This window comes from Rhinolophus ferrumequinum, chromosome 3, assembly GCF_004115265.2.
Source record: "Rhinolophus ferrumequinum isolate MPI-CBG mRhiFer1 chromosome 3, mRhiFer1_v1.p, whole genome shotgun sequence".
Classification (NCBI taxonomy): Eukaryota; Metazoa; Chordata; class Mammalia; order Chiroptera; family Rhinolophidae; genus Rhinolophus; species Rhinolophus ferrumequinum.
The window spans coordinates 72,600,656-72,616,768 of NC_046286.1; the positions used below are offsets into that span (position 1 = coordinate 72,600,656).

Consider the following 16,113-nt stretch of genomic DNA (forward strand, 5'->3'; position numbering starts at 1 on the left):
AGCCCCAGACACATTGAAACAGCCTTATGCTGACTGCTTAAATCAGCTCCCATAAATGCATAAGCCATATAATAAATCGCCTGTTCTATGTCACTCATAGTGATTCTATTCTGCTCAAACTCTGACAGATACATCATAGTACTGTTTGAATACTGTTTGGACATTACATTTAATAAGAAATGAAAGGTAGGTGAAATCTTTTATCTAGTATCTGTTTTTGGTGTCCTAAAATTTGTCTTATTTGATAAGAATAAGTAAAGTCACAAATTTTGTGGACCAGAAAGCAAAATGCTATCCATATTTCACAGACAAGGGAAAATAAGTTCCTAGTCATGTTAGTTTGTAGGTTATAGAGCTATAGAGTGAACCCAAAGCTTCTAAAAGACACATATAAAAGCCAGTACTACATGTGCTTCATAAGCAAATTATGTACAGGTAAATCAGATCAAATTCAGAAAATAAGGAATTGTGAAGGTTGCTCAGAGGAGAGTCATTCTTTTCAATTCATTACAATACTTGCTTATGAAAATACTTTTTTATTTCTCTATGAAAAATTGTTTAATGCCTTCAAAGCATTTGCCTAGTTTTTTTTTTTTAATTGAAGTTTATTGGGGTGACAATTGTTACTCAGGTTACATAGGTTTCAAGTGTACGATTCTGTAATACATCATCTATGTATCACATTGTGTGTTCACCACCCAGAGTCAGTTCTCCTTCCATCACCATATATTTGATCTTTTGCCTACTTTTCTAAAGTGTCAAAGAGCCCAAGGACAGCTGTCCTGACTAAATAGCCTTCATTTATTTCCAGTGTGCTTTCTTCACTAGCCTTGTTTTCTAAACATTAGCAATACATATTTCAAAGGCTATTTGTAGTACAAAAAACTCATCATCATAATAATACAAATCCTTAGTAAATGTTTGAAATGTATCAATTAAACATAACATTAAAAAAACAAGAGCACCATTTACATTTGACATTCTTATTGAAGCAATGAAATGTTTCTGTGAAGAATCAACATTGAAAAAGGCAGGGTAGAATTTACTAAATGGAGAAAAGAAAGTAGAATTGTAATATGAATGGGTGTGTTCCATCCAACCAAAGATTAATAGGAGTTACAGGCTTTTTTACTATAATTATACAAATTCCTTGAACTTATGTTCTTTGGGTTCCAGAAATTGATCATTCAAAATTTAATTAGTTGAAAGTATTTGGACATCTTATTTGAAGAATTTATACATTTTTCCTTTACAATTTCATTTTTTTGTTTCAAATCCATTGGTGAATATTTATCTTCCTAGATATGACCTCACGAGTCATTCTAACACATTGTCTTTCTCTTTGCACCTGTTGTACTTATAATACCTCTTTGTAAACTACAGTGTTGCATGACCCTTCCTTGCATGAAAGCATTTATCTAAAGCTGTGTAACTTGGAAATGTATTTTCTGAGGGCAAAATATGCGGTAGCCAGCCTCCAAAATGGCCCCCAATGATCCTTGCTTGTCGGTATTCACTCCCTTGCTTAGTCTCTTCTAACACTAAATACAACTGAACTGCATAACCAAAACAATTTTGAAGAAATGAAAATATGTGAATACTAAGTCTGGGTCAGAAGAGGCATTGTAGCTTCCACCTTGCTCTCTCTTGGATCACTCACTCTGAGGGAGGTCAGCTGCCATATTGTGAGGACATGCAAGCATTAACTTGACAGCCATGTGAGTGAGACATCTTGCCAATGGTTCCACCACCCCCCAAAAACCTTTCAGATGTCTACAACCTCAAGATATACTCTAAAACAGAAACATCCAGCTAAGGCATTCCCAAATTCCAAACCCACACAAGCTGCGTGAAGTAATAAATAGTTATGTTGTCTTAAATCATTTACTTTTGAGGTAATTTACTAGGCAGCAATAGATAACCATTTTTAAATATGACAAATAACATTCCATGTTATAAACATATTTTATTTTAATTCTAATTTTATTAAATGTATTTATAAATTTTTAAAGTTGGTCAAAACTGTTTGACTAGATGAAATAAAAATTTTATGATAAACATTCATTTCTTCAAAATGTAAGAAATTGTTTCAAAATCCACATGTCAACATTATTAATCCCTTTAAGCAATGCCTAGCAGAAAACCTACTATGTGGCAGGCACTATATACAGAGATATGTAAGACAGTCCCTTCCTGGGATAGGTTTCAGTTTCTAAGTGATATGGATATGTGACCGGATCCTTATAATACAATGTGTTAACTGATTTAATACAGGTTCCCATAAGGTATGGAGAAATGAAATCACGGTACAGCAAATTCTTATTAGGAAGTCTGAGAATATTTCATAAAAGAACATCTTGAAGGATAAATAAAAATTCTCTAGATAGAAAATTTAGGAATGAGTCTCTACTAAAGATATTCATATTTATATAGTGCTTGTAATAAACCAGGTTATCTTCTAAGCCCTTCAAATATATTCACTTGTATAATTCCCTTAATCTTATTGCATGGGTATTATTATTATCCCTGCTTTATAAGTGATGAAACTGAGACAGAGAGGCTAAGTGACTTTTCTAATGTCACACAGCTTGAAAATGGTAAGATCTGGATTCAATACTAGGGAAATCTAGCATCAGAGTTCACATTCTTAACTATTTTAATATACTTTCTTCTACATTGGGGGCAGGTGAGCAAAGAGAGGAATGGTATGAGTAGAGGCATCCAGCAGTGAGAATATATGTTTTTCTAGAGAAATAAAAAAGGAAGAACAACAGTAAGTGTGGCTGGAAAACAAAGTGCATGGGCTGAATTATGAGAAGAAAATAAAGAGCTACACCAATGACTTAAATTTCATGCCAAAGAATTTGTACTTAGGTAAAAGAAATAGTTGACGAAAGTTATACTTTACGAAGACATCTGTGGAGCAACGTTAAAAGGGAGAGACTGGACGAGAGGGTCAAGAAGAAATTGTGCTTATCCCCTTAAAAGAGAATCAAGGTCTGAAGTGTAGTAATAGAGATGGTGGAAATGGGAGAAGGGAGCAAATTTACGAGACATGTGAGGGTTAGCTGCCATGGAGTGTGGTTACTAATCAGATGCCAAGAAGATTTAAAAGATGACGCTCAGGTTTCGTTTTGTGGAAAATGGATAGATGGTTAGGCCATTAATAAATATAGAAAACTAAAGGAGGAGGCCACACCTAAAAGATGTGTTTAATAAACACTTTTTGAAAGAAGAAATGAAGTAGTAGTAATGTAGAGGCTATTTTTTTCAGATGAAATGCCAGTGACATAGGTATTACCCATAGCTCCTAATCACAGTGGTCCAAGGAAGCTCTACTACGGAGTAGAAGTGAGTCTACATTTAAGTAATCTAATCTGAAAGTCTAATTATAGGTAGTTATTTATTTTAGAAAATAATTAAGAACAAATTCCTTTTAATAGAAATTTCTAGGATGTACTTATTAAATTAACTTCACAAATATTAGATTTACATGCAAGTCTTAACAACATCTATTCCAAATATTAAAGAACTATATTTTATGATCATATTTGGTTCTAAAATTTAAATGAATGAGATTCTAAAGCAAAGGGAAGAAGAAACAAAATATCACACTCAATATAGGATCAAAGGATGAAATCGAGGGTAATGTAACCATTCACGTAAAATTCTAGGTCATAATTTTATATTATAGGCATTGTAATTGAATATTTTTTAAAGAACCTACGTTACACCAAAGTGTAATATACCAAAAGTACTGCTTATTTAGAGCAGAGGTTTATGGCTCTGGATAAATCGCCCTTTTGCTTTGGTTGATACCATGGGACTTATCTCTGCCTGTTAGATGATGCTCTCTTTAGTCCAGCTACCAATGGTCCAGTGGGCAATATTGTTTCAATCATACCTCCACGTTAATAAACCCGAATGATACAGTGCTATGCTTTCATGATATTTATACTTGTATTTCTTTTAACGTAGTAATTTCCTGGCACATATAGTAGGTTCTTGACAAATAATTGTTGAATGAATAAAATACCATAATGAAAAATAGACAGTCTCTGAGAATATAGAATGCAACTTACAGTTATTATGGTTTCTGGGTCCTCCTGATTCCACTACTATTGAAGAAAGAAAATGGTATGGGGGCTAGGGAGTTGGTGCAAATATGAAGGATCACATTAATAAGTTAATGAAATGTTTTTGCTTGTGGTAAAAAGTGATAAACATCAACTCATCCATCTATTCATTTCATATTTATCGAGCACCTACCTGACTGATTTCTTCCTTCAAGGAACTCATAAGCAATAGAGTGTGTCAGATGAAAAAATAAACAAATAATTTTTTAAATATGAGAAGACTTTGAACAAAATGACGAATGATATATTCAGAGACTGAATGTGCTATAGTGAAAATCTACCTTTCCTCACTGTGCTATTCCTATTTTATTCCAAATCTATAAGAATATGTGGATTCTCAAGATGTAGTGTCTCATTATCATTCATTCTGGGAAAATCCTTCTAACATTCTTTATTTTCAGGAACTCAAAATAGTATGTTTTGATGGGAGAAGCAAAGAGTGTGTCTGGAAAGGAAACTTGGAGCCAGATGGTAGGGGGACTTAAAAATACTTTACACTGTTTTCCATTTGTCCAAAAGCTCTGTATTTTGTTTTATTTTTTTTTAATATTGCCTATTGTAAACTTTACAAATTACCTTTTACTAATGGGTGATAAAGTCCCAGTTCCAAAATTAAATATCCACCCAACTCTTCTAATTATCATCTTTATGAAATTGTAACATTCAGTCTTTGTTCAGCTATACAAATAAGGAAATCTATTTCACTTGAAATCAATGAGTACAACAGACAAAGAAAGAGAACAGAAGGAAAAAGCAAAGAAACTAGTGACCCTCAAGCACATTTGTGGGGTGCTTTATCACACTAAGATGGGATGAAGAAAAACAAAGCCAGAACTGGGGAGAATATTGTTTCTATTAGTTTAAAAGCCAAATTTCATGGATCTTACCTGAAAAGTTTTTGTAGTCCACTAAATCAAACATAACAATGGCGACAGCTGACCATGTGATTATCAGAGCAATGACCAGAAGCCAGGCTGCCGGGGAGCTGAATGTGGTCACTATGTCTTCTGTGACTGTCCTCTTCAGCACTTTGCCAGGGGATTTAGGTACAGATCCATTTTTGTTGTCTATAACAGTTGTGGTGGTAGATGCATTTCCTAATCAAATATTCAGAAAGGAGAATTACAATTTAGAAATTCACATCAAATGTCGATGACAAGAAAACTCACAGATGATATAAGTATATGTAAGTTGCTTATACACCATTTTCTATAATAGAAGACCCCTCTTTAGTAGCAAGGCCATACCTTGCTGCCCACTGCCACGTTACCTCTTCCTCGGCATTTACCCTCCTCCCTGCAACCGATATGGTCTTTATAGTCATCATTCCTTGTCTCCCAAGTTCCACAAATGCTGCCATCCAGGCCAGAAACCTTGCCATCATCTTGAATTCATTTGTGCTTCTCCCTTACCACCTCCTATGTCCACTACCATAATGGGCAATGGGTTTTGAGGTCAAATTGCTCTTTAACACCTTTTTCTTTTTAGGTGCAAAAGGACATTTAGGTGCAAATGTCAGTTCTGAATGCAAGCAAAAAGATGTCCTCCGGGAGAGAAAAAAAATCAGTAATAAAATAGTTCAAATGGATGAAATTATTTTTGGATATCCTGCTTTAATGGCATAACTGACCCTTGTATTGAGGCCATTCATTTTTATTTGTGAAGGGGCACAGAATGTCTAAGAGAATAATGTGGTAAAATCTTATTATATTTGGTGACTTTTTTATTCCAGCTTTGAAGAGTCTACTTGTTCGTGAAAGAAAATTCAAAAAATATAAAAAATAGCAAAATGGATGATAGCTAATCCTTTATAATTTCACCATCCAGAAATAACTACTGTTAACATGTTCCATTTATATCTACTTTTCTGTACATATATATATATACAAATATGCTTTTTGGTTTTGACAGGCTGTCATCAAACTTTCCTTTGTTATTTTAATAGACAATATATAATAAAAATGCTCTCTTGCCATACATATTCCTTAGAATACCACTTAAGTGGCTGTACACATATCATTTCATAGATGCACATAATTTAGAAAAAAGATTTCTACCTTGGAATATGGCAGAAGCTTTCTCATCACACATTAATAATTATTCCATTAGCAGAAATTCTTGCATAAATAATTTCTAGAAAAAATAATAACTTTTATAGCCTTTGAGAATATATGTATTTGAAAATTAGTATACTTTTAAAAATTATATATGCCAGCAGTCTCTGTTTCCTTATTCTTGATAATAATGGGTATTGTCAGTTTTTAAAATGTTTGCAATCACATTGAAGGAAAATTCTGCTTTATTTGCAACTCTGATAACTAGAGATGAGCTTTATGTATGTTTATTTTTCCTCTGTATTTCTTATTTTGTGAAATTTTTTACCATATTTTAAATAAACCTCCTTTTGGTGGCTTATAAAATTATGTACACATATACATACATGCATGCATACTTACATATATGTATATATGTAAATGTTTGAATATACATACATATACATGTGTACATGTATATGTATTTACATATATACACGTGAACATTATGCATACACACACAAATGATAGTAACACTATCGAGCTTTAAGTTGCATTTTTTTCCTGCAACTGTTTAACTTTTTCTTTTAATGGTATTTTTATATACATAATGAACATTTTAGAATTGTGTAACTCTTTTATTTTTCTGTTATAGAAGTTCTACCTTTGTCTGGGTAGAAAGCCCCCTCAATGGTGAGAAGGCATATCTGATTATCTTGACAACCTTAACTTACAATAAATTCAATCTGAAGGAAATTTAGATATCATCTGAAACAATTATTTTATGTTACACTTAAGAACAATCGAAGACCAACCAGAAAATTTAAGTGACTTTTACAGGATTTTTAATCCCAAATTACACAGATGTGGAATAAATATTGAATACTAAAGAGAAAAAAAATAGCCCTAGCTATCCAAATATTTTGGCCAAAATCACAGCTTAACAACATATATCATATATTTTAAATATGGGACACATTGTCTATAATAATTTAAGAATTACATATTAAGAGAAAATTCTGATTAATCACAATCTTATATATATATAATTAAATGTTTTTGTATATATATATAATTAAATGTTTTAAATTTTATTATTTATTGCTAATTACGTTTCCAAATTAAAAAGAAAGTAACCTCTACATTTTGAAACTTCTTTAGCATTTTTCACAAAATAATTTTTACTAACTAGAAAGACTTCTTATAGTTACCCTTAGAATGTGCTAAACAATCATTGAAAAGTTTTTGTGTTTAAAATTGAAGGGAACTCTGTAATCCTTGAAGGCCTCAGAGTGAAATTAAAGTGCTCCTTTCCATCTTTCGGCCTCTTGCTCTATCTTCCATGATTCTTACTTGCAGTTAGGTCTAGCTTTTGCAAGGAAACAGCAAAACAAAAAAGTCATGCCATGGGTTTTATAGACAAGAGAGGTTGGGATTAATTTCTGGCTCTTCCTTGTATTAGCTGAATGGCTGGAAGGTCACAACTACATCTCACTTCACCTCTGAGTGAGAAGAATCTTATCTGAGGAATAACCTTTGTATGATTCAATTTACAAGTATTTGATGGTGGAGAAATAACTCATGTCCACTTCGTGGCATATTTTCTGGTATACAAAATTATTCAGTAAATGACAATACAACAGCTACTAAACGATGTCCTTATCACCATCATTGTCACCATTAACACCACCTCTGTGGCTATTGCCATGAGTATGACTACAACCATTACTATCATTACGAGAAAAGGCTAGAAGGCAGGATTGACTTTAGAGACAAAGGCTGAAGAACTGACTCTTCAATAAACACCGGCTTTATTTCCAATTAACAAGCATATACATTAGGCTAAGATATTTTCAGGGAACCAAAAAATGATGCTATTACTCTCTCAATGTCTTTCCCAATCAATTAATCGACTTTATGTAATACAGGAAAAGAGGGTCACCTACTATAATTTATTCATATTAAGGAAAGCTGTTTTGCACCTTTCACAAAATTAAGAGAGAGTATTTACAAAAAATAAAATTATTTTGTTATATGGCAAATGTTATCGGTGTCACTGAATTCTTTAAACAAGAAAGATAAAGTTTGACTCTTCGAACAGATGTGTACACAACGAGGTGCTTATGGTACAAATAGGTCATAAGATAATTTTTTGCTTTGGGAAAAGAAATGAAACTACTACTTACAAAATTAAGTACTTTAGTTAATAAAGTTTCACTCTTTTATTTGTTTCTTTACCCATAAAATGGTACTATCCTCTTCATAACAATGAAATAAATGACATAAAAGTCTATGACTGACTGGGGAAAAAAACCAAAATCAAGCACACTCAAGTACATATCTTAGCAGATATTAATAATAACCAAACATAAAATACAACTATTTTTAGATGACAGTGGCATAACTAAGCCCATATTTTTAAAAGATTAAAAAGCTGATGGGAAACATAGGTAGTAAAATTATTTATGATTTTGCAATTAGGTAAAAATTGACAATAGTGACAATGAATCTCCTTTCTTTTCTGGAAAACTATGTGAATATATATCCCAAGTTCATAAACTCAATTTAGTTGAAATGATAGCAAGATGGAAAAAAAAAAAAACTTTGAAAAATAGATTATCACAGACTGTACTTGAGATGGTGCTCAAAGAACAAAAATTAGAAAGAACTCATATCCTCTTATTGATTTTTTTTTGTGCCAAATTCCTATCACTTCTAATGGCAGTTCTGAAAATGGATGAGTGATAGGAGTGCTTTGAAATATGATTTAAGACCCAAGTGGGGTTACAAGTGAATCAAACCTTTGGTATAATGATTGGCAAGAGAGTAAGTGAATTATAAGTGTTTAGGAGAGGCCCACCTGAAAGTTGATATGTTGCTACTCAATCTCGTTTTTAACCTCTGTAGTCTTCCTACTACTGCTACATAGAGAACACTGGAAGAATTGCTTTTGCACTTCTGATTCACTTCAGTGAATTGTGTACTAGAGAGCATTTCTTTAGACAATATTATACATATCTGCTTGAAACTGAAAGAGTAGATTTACTGAGATTTGATACAAATTAGTTGAATCTTGGTCACAGTTTTAAAAAACAGAAAATTTTTAAAGGAAGAAGAATTTCTATATTTTTTTTCCTTTTTTGATCAGATAAGTGAAAAACTATATAAATGCATGAAGTAATACAAGTTCAGAGTTAAAATACTAGATTTTTTAAAGAATTGATATACGTATATGAATTCCAAATTTTATTTCATTTTATAATCCTGACAAAATAATTATGTTACAGTATTTTAAATAGATGAGAATGACACAGTTAACATTAAATTATTTTTTTTTAAATTTTCCTGTTTTTTTTTGTCTTCACATCCTCAAAATTTCCACTTAAGAATTAATCAAGACTCAAAGGTGATTCAAAGACATTCTGAGCATCAACTGCAAAACCACAAGCAATTCGAAAGTTTTCTTCTTCAAGAAAATTATGTGCTACTTTTGTTATGGAAATACACTAAGTTATACCTTCATTTTCCATTCAAATTTACTGCAGAAGCCACACAGAGCCATGAGGAATAAAATTGAGGTGAAATAAATTACCTTCTCTGACAGCTGGTCAAGATAAATGCAAAGAACAGAATGTGTAATCTGAGATTATTTAATGTTTGAGAAGCACTTGGAAGATGACAAGAGCTAGTTATTGATATGGTGGAAAAAAGGGAGGTAAATACTACTGAGCAAGTTGACCTGGCCAATACCGCTTGAAAGCTGTCATCTCCGAATTGGAGCAGAGCAGCTAGGATATGTAACAGGACTTTCCATGCCTACTTTTTAATTTCATTGCTTTTGATTTATACAAATTTTTTTTGATTGCCAGACAGTCAAAATCAGCTTCAAAAAAAGTAGGCATCTGGCTGAAAGGCCATGTGACTCTGATCTATAAAATAAAATGAAGGACTGCTTATGCAGTGATTCCAAGGACCACATTTCCAGTCAGGTTATGCATGGAAAAATAAATTATAAGCTTCCTGAAAGAAGTCTCTTACCTTCATCATGGCTTATTAATCAGATAAGAAAACTGCCAAGTGAATTTGCTCATAATTATTCTTATGGGACACTGGCAATACAATTTCTTCCACGATGCACAAGGAATACACCTATATTCTAGAATAATATAAATAAAATATTGTATCCTTGCCATGCTGTGATTTGTGGTGTACTCAAACAGTATATTTTTCATTCAAGAATTAAAAAACAAAGACGAGAGAAAGTATACACTATCAATGGCATTATAAAAATATAGGTTTTTCTCCAAAATTATATTAAAAATCTAATTCTCAATTATACATAAAAATGACCTTCATTATATATCTTTTTAAATATTAAAAAAATGTGCATGTAAAAACAAGAATTTTGGAGAAACCGTTGAAATGATCTTTTGGCAAATAAAGTTGAAAAGTGAAAAAAATCCATCTTTTAACATAAATATTTTATCAGCCTAGTTTTTACAGAATGCCCATGTATTATATACATAGAAATCTGTGATGATTAAATTATACTTTCTACAAGTATACATAAATTGAATTAAAATAGATTTTGAGACTCAAGATAAACCATGGCAATACACAAAAATAAATAATCCTAGTTATTGTAATTTATATATGTGTATAATATATATACACATATATATACACATATATATGCTATATATATATGTGTGTATATTGAATATATATATGATATTGATAAACCCTGAGGAATAACCTATAATAATTTTTAGAAGAATCCAGATTTTATATATACGTGTGTGTATATATAAATATATATGTATATGTATATACACACACATATATATATGAAACTGCTCTTTAAAGGTAACAACTGCTTTTGTCTCATACCAGAAATTGGTCCCTAGCTAATTTCAATGAAAGCCCCAAATTACCACCTTTTCTCCCAGATTTTGGGAATATAATTATTGTAATCATATTTCAGAGAATGATTTGCCCACCTAATCTACATGCTGAAGTGAAGTGATATATACATATTTTTTACATTTTTTCAGCAGTCCTTTCTGCCCAGCCACTACCTCCATTTTTCCAGAATGTGAATTTTTTTTCTAGGGGTGGAACTAGAAAGCGAATGCCACCCTAACCCCTGGCCTTAGAAATGGGCTTTTAAGACAAGTATGACTGTTCAGAACACTCCCTCTTGCCTGTGACAGTAAAGGGATGGGGCAACCAAGTTCTCCACATTTTTTGTAGAACTGTCAGGGGACACTCTTTTTCTACTGGGGTTGCTAAAATATCGGGGTTGACCAGTGGTCCTCTAATCCCACCAATCAGACCGTCTACCACAGGAGAGAAAGTGGCAGGGACCAGATACCACTGCCATGTTTAGTCAGCTTTATCTCTGGTCTAATTTGGTTGTTTGCATTACCAGCCATCACCTGTTATGACTGATCCTCTTACTCCTGCTAGGACTGTAAATAATTATTTTCCTTCATCTGTTTGTGTCATAAGGAGTAATCAGTCAGAAGAATCTACACATGCAACTTCTTTTAAAAATTATTTTCATTTTAGAAAGAAAATCTCAAGTCTCACTATTATTTCTCAAGTGGCTACATTGTCATGAGAAGATGTGTTTTGTGGTTTGCAAAGCTGATATTGAGGTGCTCTTACTAGGAAGAGCTTGCTCTTGCTCTGGGTGAATGAGAGACAGGACGGGGATCTCCCACCCTCACTGTGACCTGCTAATCCACTTTCCAATTGTTTTTACTGCAAAGCGTAGGTAGTTTCTTGTATGAACTCCTGCAAGCCCAGTTTTCCCTACCTTTTAAACTTTTCACTTCAACTTAGTTACTCCCCATTCAGATACTAGTTTTCCTGCAAATAGGAAACTGAATTTAAAGGGAAAAAGCAATGATGAGTGCATAATTGGAATTCATTAAAATGCATTTTATTTTACCAATCTAAAGTAGGCAAGGATTTCTGATGACTTTTTATATTTTAAAAAATAGTTTTGTTAAAACTCCATTGTTAAAATCAAACCCCTCTTTCAAGAATTACCTCAAATGTTGTCTTTAATAGTATTTTCTTGATATTTTTTAAATGAACACGATTGTGCTTGCCTGTGTTGCCGCACCACTTTTTTTGATAAATACAATGAAATGGATAAAATTCTCCTGAATTTTATGTAGTCCTTTGTTTTTCAACAAGGCTCCAAGTTGGGAGCAAGTCATCTATCCTTTCATAGCACTTAACAAAGCAATTTTTAAACAGTGAGGCCCCAATAAATACGTATTAAAAGTGAAAATTCCATAAGTTTTGCTAAAGGGAATTAGCTAAAAAACAAAGAAAGAAAAAGTGTTATGTCAAATAATGTCAATATGTCTGCATATGGAAGGGTATAAAGTGCATACCGTGTTTCCCTGAAAATAAGACCTAGCCAAACAGTCAGCTCTAATGCATCTTTTGGAGCAAAAATTAATGTAAGACCCGGTCTTATTTTACCATACTATAAGACCCAGTCTTATAATATAATATAATATAATATAATATAATATAATATAATATAATATATTATCCCAGGTCTTATATTAACAGGCGTAGTAATATCTAACCAGAGAAACAAATATAAAACAAAATATATTTTTATGACATGAGAAAACATTGAGATGAGAGCTAAGTTACTGAAAGAATTAAAAGCATATCTGTTCAGATGCATCCCATAAGTAGTGGAAAGTTTAGCTGGTCTATTTAATTAAGACTACAACAGAGAAGGAAAGACTACGAGGGCAGAGAAAAATATATGCATTTTTTGACTGAAAAAAGCATATACTTGCTAAATAATGTCAATAATTAAGCAGAGACATTCCTTTCTCATGAGGCAATTAGAACTGGCATCTCAGATGTTATTAAAGTTGTTAAACCTCTAAAAGTTTTTTTTTAAATCTCCAATAGCTGGGAGAGGTTTCTACCATCCGATTAAAGGCATAAGTGAGTAAAAGTGCTGATGAGCAATTTACAAAGGTGTGCTGATGCATTGGTTTAGTCAGCTGTGCTGCCATAACCAAACATCAGAGACTGTGTGTCTCAAAAAACAGAAATTTATTTTTTCACATTTCTGGAAGTTGGAGGTCCCAGATTAGAGTGACAACATGGTGAGAGTCTGTGAGGACTTCCTTTCTGGCTTGAAGATGGCTACCTTCTCACTCTGTCCTCACATAGCAGCGAGCTAGCAAGCTTCTTGCTGTCTCCCATTATAAGGAAACTGATCCCATCATGAGGGATCCACTCTCATGACCTCATTTAAACCTAATTACTTCCCAAAGACCCCCATTTCACAAATACCATCATAATGGAAATTATGGCTTTAATATGAATTTGAGAGCACATAATTCAGTCCATAGATTATATATTTCTATTTAATTATTTAAAAATTGCTCAAAATAATATCAATATACTAGGGGTGTCAAAAAATACACATTTTAAGAGTTGTTATCTATGTATTACTTTTCAAAGTTGAATTGAATCGTAGTAGCAATATGCAGCATGACATTCCCTCAAAAGATGGTATTGACCAAGTGAATGCGAGCATCATTCATTGTATTCCAATTTAAATACAATTTTTTTCCTTTCTTAAAAAGTGTATACATTTTTTTGGCATCCCGTGTATTTTAAGCTCAATAAGCACAGCTATTTTAATAGAGCTATATTTTTCATGTTTATAAAAGAAAAAATGGAAACCCTGGCCATGGTGTCTCACAAGTACAAGCCCAAATCAAAATGTCAGTGGGCACTACATATAATGGGATAGCATAGTTATGAAAATTAATTAACAAGACCCATGGGATGACTCTTGTGACAATGATTTTGACAGGTTCAATATGATTAATTTAAGGAAAATAATCCATCTTTACCGCATGAGCCCAGGAAACCTCATGCAAGAAGATAAGTCATTTTAAGGTCTGTTTGATTTTATGAGTTTGAAGTTTAGAAGTGGAATCTCCTAAATTCTACGGATTTAGTTTCAAGCAACTGGAAGTTAGACTCTAGTTTCAAGCAAATATGATAGGAATAGGACAGAAATAATATCCATGAACTATACTGTTTTTTAAAAATGTATTTTTAAGTATTTTCTTTGTTTGTTTGGTTGACAGATTTTCTTCCCTGGGCCAAATGTGCATAAATGAAATCCTTTACCTAGCTCCAGTGGTCCTGCTACTAAATTGCCCCACTGACATTGAATCACAAACCCACTGAAATATATAGAAAAAGGCTTGATTAATGACACGTTATTTCAATTTGCAAAAAAATACTAAACTAAATGCTTCGAAATCATTAGCTTTTCATGATTTGTGGACTCTAATGTGTGCTTTCACTTTCTTTTTCTTAAAGACATTTTCATGGAAATCAACTCTTCCATAAGAATTAATCATCTCCTGCTGCTTTACCACACATAGAGTCATAATCCTACTATTGTGGTGTCACCATAGCTTCTACTTTATTTTCATTGAGAAAGTATGCCTCCCCCCAAACACACACACACACACACACACACACACACACACACACACACACAAACCATATTCATATTCTTTTCATGTAAATGTATTCAGTAATAATCATAAGGACTTGATATAAAGCTTCTCCTTAAAATTATACTCATAAAACAATGGCTTTCTTACATGGCCATCAGCTACTTACAGGAAATTTAAGAAAATGCAAGAACTAAGACCTAAATTTCTTTTAAGTTTACTTCTCTGGGTAAGTTTTTAAGCAAATGTTTCATGAATCAATCTGGTTTATTTTTTCATATATTTATATAAATACAATTAGATCTGCATTTTCTATTCATAAGGAAATTTCCATTCATTTGTTGTTAAAGCTGTAATAATTCAATAATTTCAAAATTTTCATAATTACATTATGTACATGTATATGAACAAGAATGTTTTAGAGCATGTAGCCATTAAGGAGAGACATGACAAATTTTATTGAGTACTCCAGGGGTTTTTGAAATAAAAATTACAATATAATATCATTATTTGTGTGCATCTTTAATTATCAGGAATCTGAATTAACACTTTCTATAGTTACTCCACCATTAATGCTATTGCCATAATTGGATTGAAAACAGATCAAAAAGATTTTTTTTTAATCGCTAATGAAGTAAAGTATTTAAGAAATTTTGTGAGGAAAAAATATATACTTAGAATTGAGCACCACTGTAACAGGATATTATTATCTTGTGTCTAACTTGAACCCAAATCTTCACTAAGCTATTCGAAATGTTTAGAACAGATCAGACGAGTGAAACGCAAACCTTCTTTCTAAATTGAGTTCACATAGCCCACGAAGAAAATATACATATTGCATGTAGAAAATGCAGCCTGAGAATTTAGAGAGATATTTCTTGTGTGTTTTTCTTTTAATCATTTAATCCATAGGGAGGGAAATGCAGCTTCCTGTGCCTTTCAAAGGACTTCTAAATGAGCTTCAGGCTCCTTTATGCATTTCTGGAAAGAACATTAAGGTATCCATGCCCGTATTTAAAAATTGCAATTAGGTTGGGCCGGCCCAATGGCTCAGGAGGTTGGAGCTCCCTGCTCCTAACTCCGAAGGCTGCCAATTCCCACACGGGCCAGTGGGCTGTCAACCACAAAGCTGCCGGTTGGACTTCTGCAAGGGATGGTGGGCTACGCCCCCTGCAACTAGCAATGGCAACTGGAGCTGAGCTGCGCCCTCTACAACTAAGACTGAAAAGACAACAGCTTGAAGCTGAACAGTACCCTCCACAACTAAGATTGAAAGGACAACAACTTGACTTGGAAAAAAAAAATGTCCTGAAATTACACAATATTCCCCAATAAAGTTCTTTTCCCCTTTCCCAATAAAATCTTTTAAAAAAAATGCAATCAGGTTAACACAAATAATACTTTATACAAATATTT

The 16,113-nt window shown here is 32.7% G+C and overlaps 1 protein-coding gene across 1 annotated transcript in view; it reads right to left on the reverse strand.

Moving 5' to 3' along the window:
* LOC117020508 (triadin-like) overlaps positions 1-16,113 on the reverse strand; it is a 118,296-nt gene that overhangs the window by 63,632 nt on the left and 38,551 nt on the right. Inside the window, 1 exon segment of the mRNA XM_033103043.1 lies at positions 5,024-5,233. Coding sequence (XP_032958934.1) covers positions 5,024-5,233 — 210 coding nt within the window.